The 10,416-nt window shown below is 45.5% G+C and overlaps 1 protein-coding gene across 1 annotated transcript; it reads left to right on the top strand.

The window, feature by feature from the left end:
• Positions 1 to 1,838: 1,838 nt before the first annotated feature.
• Positions 1,839 to 10,416, top strand: LOC139608486 (fibroblast growth factor receptor substrate 2-like). The gene is made up of 7 exons (XM_071462313.1): positions 1,839 to 3,033; positions 4,865 to 4,953; positions 5,043 to 5,134; positions 6,018 to 6,204; positions 8,348 to 8,482; positions 8,655 to 8,812; positions 8,946 to 10,416. Exons 3-7 carry the CDS (start codon positions 5,069 to 5,071, stop codon positions 9,990 to 9,992), a joined length of 1,593 nt encoding a protein of 530 aa, XP_071318414.1. The 5' UTR covers positions 1,839 to 3,033; positions 4,865 to 4,953; positions 5,043 to 5,068; the 3' UTR covers positions 9,993 to 10,416.

Below are 10,416 nucleotides of genomic sequence, written 5' to 3' on the forward strand. Positions count from 1 at the left end.
TATTGTATTTCTCTGATTATTCATCATTCGTCAATACAAACCTGACGGTCACCTGACTGACATCACAGTCCCAGTAAAAGTACACACAGTACACAATGTACAAGTCCTGCTTTTCCAATGAGTACATTATGTATCAAAAGTATTGTAGAGGAGTGACCTTGTGACTGAGACACTGTTGTATATTATATCATTAGATTATTATCACTCAATTCAATTTTTCAATTCAATTTTATTTGTATAGCGCCAAATCATAATCTACATTATCTCAAGGCACTTTACAGGGTCAGGTCCAGACCTTACTTTGTTACAGAGAAAAACCCAACAGTTCCCACAAAGAGCAGCGCTTGGCAACACGGGGGAAGGAAAAACTCCCTTTAACAGGAAGAAACCTCCAACAGAACCGGGCTCAGGGTGGGGGGGTCTGCCTCGACCGGTTGAGTTTAGGAGGAGAAAAAAAAGGGGGGGTGGGGGGAGGAGAGAGGAGAAAAGAGAGAGAGAGAGAGAGACCAGGAACAGCTGTGTAGGTAATGGTGTTATCAATAATAATGACAGATAACAGTGGTTAATAGTAAAGATGAGTAGTGGTGGATCTGGATCCTGCTGCTCCAGAGGCAGAGAGACCTGCAGAATGAGGACAGAGAGAGAGAGAGAGCCAGAGCCCAGTGCATCATGGGAATCCCCCAGCAGTCTAGCTCTATAGCAGCATAACTAAGGGATGGGTCAGGACATACCCGAGCCAGCCCTAACTATAAGCTTTACTAAACAGGACAGTTTTAAGCCTGATCTTAAAGGTAGAGAGGGGGTCTGCCTCCTGAACCCACACTGGGAGCTGGTTCCACAGGAGAGGAGCCTGATAGCTGAAGGCTCTGCCCCCCATTCTACTCTTACAAACTCTGGGAACCACAAGTAGACCTGCATTTAGAGAGCGAAGTGTCCTATTGGGAAAATAGGGAAGTATAAGCTCTCCAAGGTACGATGGTGCCTGACCATTAATGGCTTTGTAAGTGAGGAGGAGGATTTTAAATTCTGTCCTGGATTTTACAGGGAGCCAATGCAGAGAAGCTAACACAGGAGAGATGTGATCTTGTTTCCTAGTTCCTGTCAGTACTCGTGCTGCCGCATTCTGGATCAATCGGAGGCTTTTTACTGCGTTTTTGGGACATTCTGACAATAAAGAGTTACAGTAGTCCAGTCTTGAGGTAACAAATGCATGAACTAGCTTTTCAGCTTCCTTTAGACACAGAATGGGTCTGATTTTAGCAATATTGCACAGGTGGAAGAAGGCTGTCCTAGAGACTTGCTTTATATGTGAAGTAAAGGACAAGTCCTGGTCAAAAATGACACCAAGGTTTCTGACTGTAGCACTGGAGGCCAAGGTGATGTCATCCAGAGTCAGTATATTATCACATAGTGTATCTCTGAGGTGGTTTGAGCCAATTACAATAACTTCAGTTTTGTCTGAATTTAAGAGTAAGAGATTACTGGTCATCCAGGTTTTTACGTCCTTAAGACACACCTGAAGCTTGGCTACCTGGTTAGTCTCACCTGGCTTCATGGATAAGTACAGCTGGGTGTCATCTGCGTAACAATGGAAATTTATCTGGTGCCTCCTAATAATGTTTCCTAGAGGAAGCATATATAGACTGAAGAGTATTGGTCCTAGCACCGAACCTTGTGGAACTCCATGACTGACTGTAGTGTTGATAGAGGAGTCATTATTAACATGAACAAACTGGAGTCTATCTGACAGATATGACTTAAACCAGCTTAGTGCGGTTCCTTTAATGCCAACCATATGTTCTAGTCTCTGTAATAGAATCTTATGATCGATGGTGTCAAATGCAGCACTAAGATCTAGCAGGACAAGTACAGAGACAAGTCCATTGTCTGAGGCTATGAGGAGATCATTGGTAACCTTAACCAGAGCTGTTTCTGTTCCATGATTGACTCTAAATCTTCAAACAAACCATTTCTGTGCAGATAATCACATAACTGGTTTGCAACGACCTTCTCAAGGATTTTGGAAATAAAGGGGAGGTTGGATATAGGTCTATAATTGGCTAAAACATCTGGATAAAACTCATGGTTTAATGTATAAGCAGGTTTGTTCGTGTAGCTGATTTTAAAGGAAAATAAAAATCAGCTGTTTTTAAAGGGGGAAAAATCTAATTATTTAAGAGCAGCAAATTTCCGAAGCTGAAACAAACGTTTTTACATGAAAATGACTTAAACTAATCAAAACTGAACTTTCAACTATCAGTCAATCGACTGAGCGATTGATCAATTGACTGATCACTGATGAATGATGAATCATTTCCATTCATTCCATGTTGCACTTTTACTGCAGTACTTTACATTCATTTCGCAAAACTTTACATTAAGAAAAATAAAATGTCAACACAACCATTTATTAGTCACTGTGTAGTTGTGTGTTGCGTTATATTGTGGTATAGGTACTTTTATGGTATAAGTACAGTAACTGAACACACACAGTTTTTCCTGTATTATACTGTATTTCACTTTGTGTTCAGAATACTGTATGTATTCCAGGACCCCCTCTCTAAACCCCCACTCCCACCCGTGTCCCGTACTCCACGGGCCGCGCATGCTCGGTGCCGCGGGAGTTCAGCACATTGGAAGTGTCGGAAGTTTAGCAGCAGTGATTTAGCCCGACAGGCTAACAGTGGAGACACGGTCCCACCGTCAAAAACTTGGTTTTCTGCCACAAAAAAGTGCGTTTGGACGGAACCTCCCGCCTCGCAGTGAAGCCCGAGGGAGTATCGATGGATTTAAACCGGTTTTCGCAGTTTGATTGGCACAAGCGGGAGCGTTAGAGAGCTTTGAAAGAAGTTGTGATTGTTTTTTGGCGCTCTGGCAGCGCAGAGGAAAGATGGAGGATCTGCGGGTGTAGTAGCGGCTAACGTTAGCTGGCTCCTCCGTCTACTGCCAGCGTCGCACAGGGACAAATCTGAGCTGCCTCACCGCTGTGTGGAAAAGACTGGGCGCTTTGATTCAACACGCTGACGGGGCCTGGTGAGTATGACTGGATGAAGTGAGCAGTGTTTTAACCTTTCTTTACGGGCTAGCGGGCGGAGAGCGTCGGTGTGTGGGAGCTAACTGTAGCCTCGGAGCTAATCAGCAGAAATGAGCGTTAGCTTATTGAAGCTTAGCTGCGTGCTAACTAGCTGCCATTACATAGTTAGGTGACTCACACATAAAACACACACACAGTTCTGTCACTTAGTTAGCGCTAGTCTGCCGCTGCTTGGTATTTCTGATGGGTCAGTTCGTTAGTTGGGTAGTTACTTAGAGTTGGGCTGGTAAACACCGAGACTGGGTTAACTCTGTAAGAGTGAAACACAAACACACACACTTTGTTAAAGTTGTCAGACTGAACATCAGTGGTTTCCAGCAGGCCCGCAGCTAGTGACAGTGGTCAGCACTCACTAAATGTGTGTGTTCACTGTTCTGTTGACAGTTAGTTAGTTAGTTAGTTACAGTGACAGGTCAGCAGAGCTCAGTGATGCTTCATGTTTATTTATTCTGGTAAAAATTATCAAACTCAAAAGACTCTACTTAGACTGCAACTGATGATTATTTTTATTAATTAACCAGCTGATAATTATCAAATGATTAATCAATTAATCATTTAATCAATAAAAGTCTCAAAGTCCAAGGAGACGTCTTCACTTCCTGTTTAGTCCAAAACCCAAAGATGTTCAGACAGAAAATAGTCTTCGATTGTAAGAGGCTGAAAATCACTTTTACTATTAATCAGTTAAAATGTGATTGATTATCTGGTAGCACCACGTTCAATGATACTAACGATTATTCAATCGATAGTCGATTAATTGTCTTTCAGTCGGTTAATCGATGAATATATTAATTGTTGCAACGAGTAAATGTATGTTTCAGTTTTTCATTGATCATCCAGAGTGTTACAGGTGAGCAGAGCTGAACATGAAGCTTCATGTTAAAAAGTTTCAACAACGTGAGACAGAAAATCAAACGTCTGTCACTAAGAAATATTTTCATTGAGAAAAATGTAAACTGTCATTGATCCAGATACAATTAATCAATTAGTTGTTTGTAAGAAGGTTAATCAGTAGCTAGTTTGATAGTTTGTCATGTTTAAAGTAATTTTAACCCTCCAGCTTCTATAAAGTGACGATTTGCAGCTTTTCACTGTAACTGAGTTTTACACTGTTGGTCAACATAAAACTTTATTTACTTGACATTTCACAGAAAAAAATAGCTAATGATCATTTTCATCACTGAGTAAATGTCAGTGACAGGTGACCAGAGCTCAGCGCTGCTTCCTGTTTGGGAATTTTTACCAGAACAAACAAACTTTCATCATTGATTAATCAGCCTGTTGATTGGGGACACACTGATGAGGACTGAGAGTTAATGTCACATGGTTTGGATTTTGCTGAGTTGACCTCAGTGCAACAGACAAAAACACACTGAATACAACATGATGACAATTGTAAAAACATCATATACATCATGTGCCATAAATAGAGAAATGATAGAAGTTAGTGTCAGAAGTGAAACTACTTAAAAATGTTAAAGTGTTTTCAGCCTGAGAAAAAATGTTTTCTAAGTCACCTTGCAGACTGACTGCTGTGTGTAAGTTATTTTAGTATTGATTAATCTGACCATTAATACACCTTTTCATCATTCAGTCTATAAAAGTTATTTTTGTCCAACTCAAACAGACACAGTCGACTGTGAGATGTCTGCTTGAAAAATGACTGAAACCATTGGTTGATGATTGAAACCATTCCCAGTTAATCAAGAGCTGATGAAAGAAAACTGGTTGGATCCTGTGTCACTGACGGAGATGTCTGTTCTTGTGCAGAACTCCTGTTCATGTTTGCAGATCCACTAAAGCATGAGTGTCCCTCAGGCTCTGAGGATGGGATCAGGGCTACCGGAGGCAGGATCTAGGTGAGGTCCCTGTCAGACTCCACGTGTTACTGTAATATCACACAGTTACTCTCCTGCAGGTCTTAACTGGTGTTTGTCTTGTGTCCCAGACATCAGATGGTGCTCTGAAGAAGCCATGGGTAGCTGTTTAAGCTGTCCAGAGAAAGAGTCAATTCCTGATAATCATCAAAGTAAATTCAAGGTGAGTTCCTGCCTCAGCCTGTTGGAGCAGAGAGTCTGTCTGCACACACCCTGATTATTCACTAATGACTGTGGTTGGAAGCTTTCTCAACCTCTGTGACAGAACATCACCCAAAACTAAATGATGTCTCATCCTTATCAGGAAAGTTCCCACCTGTACTCTGGTACAACAGTGTACCTGTTCTTCCCTCTGCAGAACCTTGACAGATCACACATCGTCCTCCTCTCCACCATGCTAATCATTAAATCTGTAACTACAAGGCTTTATTGGAAAAAGTACAGATCATAACCAGAGTTGATCAGTTTAAACCAAGAGAGTCAGATACCGTTTATCTAATGATAGAGAAAAGTAGTGAAGTAATTCACTGTTGTTGTTGAACACTGACTGAGACAATTATTGATCATCAGAAAAATAAATCACAGGGAAACAATATCAAAGATTTCTGACGGTGTCCAAACACAGGTATGTTCATAAAGGTGAGTTTACTGCAGGTTAAAGGTTTTCACAGGAAAACAAACGTCCACAAATATCTGTCATCTGTTTAACAAGAACAGTAAGGTGCCCTTTAGTAAACTCTCATGTGGACATCTTCTCTGTCAGGAGGGAGTCAGCCTCACCTCTAACCCTGAGACTGGATCAGGACTTGAAACAGGTTTTAAAGAGGATGTGGATCCTGTAGTCCTGAAGGACTGGGGCTGATCCTCTAAGGCTCTAACCCTCACCCTCTGTTTAGAGGGACGGATGTAACAAACTGTCTCAAGTTGCTGCTGCTGCCACGTTGGTTCATGTCTATAAAACATCAATAAGTTGTTGACATTGTTACCGTCGAGTTGTTTTATCCTGTCTGTACGTCTGTGTTCACTTGCCTCTGATCTGCGTCCAGGTGATCAACGTGGACGACGATGGGAACGAGCTGGGCTCTGGTGTGATGGAGCTGACCGACGCCGAGCTCGTCCTCCACACCCATCGCCGTGACGACGTCAGGTGGCCTTACCTGTGCCTACGGCGTTATGGCTACGACTCCAACCTGTTCTCGTTTGAGAGCGGTCGCCGCTGCCAGACGGGTCAAGGTACACATCACATTAAACTAGATTCTGAGGCCTGTCACGATGATTACATCATCGATAGTACGTGGACCTGGGTCCGTTCAGCTGGGTGAACAAGAAACATTCGCTGTGGGCGGGGCTCAGGCAACTCAAGCTAACAGGTTTTTTCCAGTGGCTGCAGACTTCCAGTCAGAAAGTTTGGACAATGAATGTGTGAGGTGTTCAGGGACTTCTGTAAAGTGTAGCCACAGAAAATAACCAAGGTTACACTCTCCCCCTCTAAACTGCTTTAGTCTCTGCCTGCACATGGGTCATATGGTGCACCACCTCCATAGGTAAATTCTCCACCTGTAGGAAAGACTGAGCTCATAAACACAAACGAGCCAGTCTCACAGCTTCAATTATTTATGTTTTATTCAGGATATTTTAATATTTTTGTTCCAATATTCTTAAGAATTAAAAGTTTGTAGCCCTTTGAAAGAGCATGTTTACATCATATCATTATATTGCTATATTATCCTATCATTATATAATCATTATCGTCATATTATATCATCACATATCAGTGTATCATGTTCAGGGACAATGTCGTCCATCAGAAGTTGTTCTCATGACAGGTCTAAGTGTAAAGTGCTGGTTTCATCAGCTCTGAGCTGTGACTCTGCAGGTGGAGGCCCAGCAGGTTCTGTGTCCATGTGTAAACTGTTTAAAGGAGAAGATGTCGGTTTGTTTATGTCTGACTTCATGAGGAAAACAACAGAACTAAAAGAAAACAGGCTGAAGTCACAGAAACAAAGGATGAATTGAATTTAGTGATGACTTGTCTCTCTATGAAATGAGTCATAAACTGTGTCCACACCAAACAGACCTGAGGGTTTGATGAGAGGCTGTGGATCAGACACACTGACAGGTATCTGCAGTCTGCAGAGGAGTCAGCTGAGGAGCTGCTGCTGCATTCAGTCAATGTCAGTAAATTTAAGCTTCTGATTGTAAAAATACCAAAGTACCAAATCAGGACACACAAGCTCATGAAAAGTCACATGTTCAGTGTAAAGCCTCATCTCAGTTGACAGAGCAGAGGCTGATCTCAACCAGGAGTAACTGTACCAAACTGAAGGTCTGAACGCAGCTCAGTTTTCCACTGTGACACGAATGCAGCACGATCAGACGTGCTGTCAATGACCTGACTCTGACACTGTTCCTGATGCTGCTGTGACGCTCCTTCACTCTCACTGTTTCTGGCTCCATGCTGTCATGACGATGTGGTGGACAGAGCAGGGGTTTGGGAGGGGCTCAGTAGGTTCAAGTGTTCGGTAAGTCGAAGGTTACGCTGTGTTTTCCCTCCTCATTCGTACCTGCCCCCCGATACTGTGATCAGATCCTGATCAGATGAACAGTATTGATTAGCTGTAAATTGAGGTGTCTGTGGTGTGGATATACAGAGGTTCAGTGCTGTGTTAGTGTTTCTTCTCCCTGCTTCACAGTTCACTATGTACCATGTGTTAACATGACTCTGGTTCACATGATGGTAGGTTTACCTGCTCATGTCCTCAGCTCTACCTGTCCTCTGGTAAAGACCAGAGTTAATAAGAATAATGAAATAATGCAGTTATTTTAATTAGTCATTCGTCAGGTAATCTGTTAATAAAATGTCAAAAATTACTGAAACAACATGTAAATAAATGGAGTCTTAGAGTCTTTCCCCAGGACAGGTGACGTAGCGCCCCCCCCCCCCCCCCCCCCCCGGCCACCAGAGACCAGAAACAATGTGAACGTATCTTCCATCAAAATGAGTCATACTTGTGTTTGTGTACATGTTGTGTTTTTGTCTGGTTGTTGACAGGTTGAAGTGTTGTTGTCAGGAGTGTCTCAGCCTGATTCACCTGTCTCTGCTCTGAGTGAGGGAGGGGCTGAGACAGTGAATCGGGAAGCAGAAGCTTGCTGACCTAAATGAAACGACTATACAACAACATAAAATGTGTTTGTTTTAATTTTTAGGGGGGGTGGGGTTAGCCCCCACCCCCAGAGCAAGGGTTATGGTTAGGGTTGGAGGGTTAGAGGTTAGGGTTATGAGAAACACTGTGTCATGATGTTATATTTATTTGGTCAACAAAATGAACACAAATGAAACTTTTTATTTGTTTTTTTGTATTTGTTTTTTTTCCAGGTATTTTTGCCTTCAAATGTTCTCGAGCTGAAGAGATCTTCAACATGCTGCAGGAGGTGATGCACAGTCACAGCATCAGTGTGGTGGAGGAGGCTGTGCTGGAGCCAAACCACCAGGCTGCACACACTCCTGCAGGTACACAGACACACAGAGTTCTGGTTTTCATAGATGACCTCAGTCTAGACCGAGAGAAACATCATGAGAAACCACCGACAGAGAGAGAGTTTTCATCTGCTGTGGACTTGACTGTTATTAATGTGTGTGTGTGCGCGTGCGTGCGTGCGTGTGTGCGTGTCATTTGCTCTAGGTTACTCTGTGCCCACGGTACCTAATGGTGTGACCAGGATTCCCTCAGTGGGTGAGGCTCCGTCTCACCCCTCCACCCGTCACCCGTCTGTGGCCAGCACCCGTCTGCCATCTGTGGGGGAGGAGTCCACTCACCCTCTGCTGGTGGCTGATGAAGCGGTGAGATCTTTGATAACTGTTAGAACTGATCAATAACCAGGGTCATTCATGTGTTGATCAAACTGGAGCTCTGAGTCTCAGTCCAGACCTGTGTCATGATGATGTGGATTTCAGAGACTCTGTCTGTTTTCAGGTTCATACCTACGTCAACACCACCGGTCTCCTGGAGGACCAGCCCAGCCCGCTGACCGTCACCACCCCCCTGGAGAGTCCCACCTCTCCCCAGTCGCAGTGTCCTCCCACCCCCCCGCCTCCTCCCAGGGTCCGCTCCGAGCCCCCGGCCCCGCCCCCTCAGCCGGAGCCCCAGGTGCTTCTGGAGCCTCAGGGGGTGCGCTTTGTGCTGGGTCCCACCCCTGTTCAGAGGCAGCTGATGGAGAAGGAGAAGAGACAGCAGGAGCTGAAGGAGGCCGAGGTGCCTCAAGAGACTAACGGCCATGCCGAGGCCCCTGCCGAGCCCGAGCCCGCCCCCCCGCACTCCAACGGCTCCTCCAATCCAACAACAGCTCCTCGCCGCCACCGCCCACCCCCCCTCACTCCTGACCTGCAGAATGTCAACAACTCAGCCCAGCGGCGCACCGCCCTGCTGGACTATGAGAACCTGCCAGCACTGCCGCCGGTGTGGGAGGCGAGGAAACCCAGCTCGGAGGAAGACGAGAACGGCTGCAGTGGCCTGAAGACGCCGTCACTCAACGGCTACAACCACCACCCCCACCACAGCCTGTTGCACCACTCCTACTCCCACCCCCTCTCCGCTGCCCTCGAGCCCTCACACAACTACGTTAACACGGAGAACGTGACGGCGCCACTCAGTGCCCATCGGCCGGACACGGGCCGCCGCCGTGCCGACGGACCCACCATCTTCAACTTTGACTTCCGCCGGCCGCCGCTGCCGGGCCATCCAGAGCCGCCCAAAACCCTCAACTACATCGAGGTGGAGATGGACAGCAGCGCCGGGAACAAGGGCGCCTCAGACGGCAGCAACCCCCACACACCCCGCACCCCCACCTCCCCGCTGCCCCCCACCACCCCCACCCGCCGCACCACCGAGCTGTACGCCCTCATCGACATCGAGCGCACCGCCGCCATGTCCAACCTGCAGAAGGCCCGGCCGCGAGACGACGGCACATCCCGCAAGACGAGACACAACAGCACAGAGCTGCCCACCAAAAGCACCGCGTGACCCCACCCCACCCCCCACACCTTCCTGTTCACCCTCTGTGTAAACACGGAGCAGCTGTTTGTTCCACCTGGGCACACAGCCACAGACTCCACCTGAACCAGGCCAACATGACTTCCTGTGTGGTCACCTGCTCAGGTAGACCTTAAGAATGAGCCTGGTCATATAGCAGTTTATTCCTCTGGTGAATGATACCTCTGAGTCAGTGTGTGGAGCGATGATGATGATGATGATGATGATGATGTTTATAAGACTGCATTCCTCCTCTTTATATGGTACAAATCAGTATTACTGAACAAAGCATTCCATTTAGCCTTTTATATGATTCACTACATGCTGCTGTAATTCAGTATCACATGGTACACACAGTATGTTGAGTATGTACAGTAGATCCTGGCACAATAAATGTCTGTTGTTTTTATTTGTA

Source organism: Trachinotus anak, unplaced genomic scaffold (assembly GCF_046630095.1).
Source record: "Trachinotus anak isolate AG129_WGS33_773 ecotype Australia unplaced genomic scaffold, CSIRO_AGI_Tana_v1 ptg000002l, whole genome shotgun sequence".
NCBI lineage: Eukaryota > Metazoa > Chordata > Actinopteri > Carangiformes > Carangidae > Trachinotus > Trachinotus anak.

Excerpts from the sequence above, each read along its gene's own strand:
- LOC139608486 (XM_071462313.1), top strand. The coding sequence starts at position 5,069 with ATGGGTAGCTGTTTAAGCTGTCCAGAGAAAGAGTCAATTCCTGATAAT. Across the intron at positions 5,135-6,017 it reads ATCATCAAAGTAAATTCAAG|GTGATCAACGTGGACGACGA; the intron begins GTGAGTTCCTGC and ends ATCTGCGTCCAG. Across the intron at positions 8,813-8,945 it reads TGCTGGTGGCTGATGAAGCG|GTTCATACCTACGTCAACAC; the intron begins GTGAGATCTTTG and ends GTCTGTTTTCAG.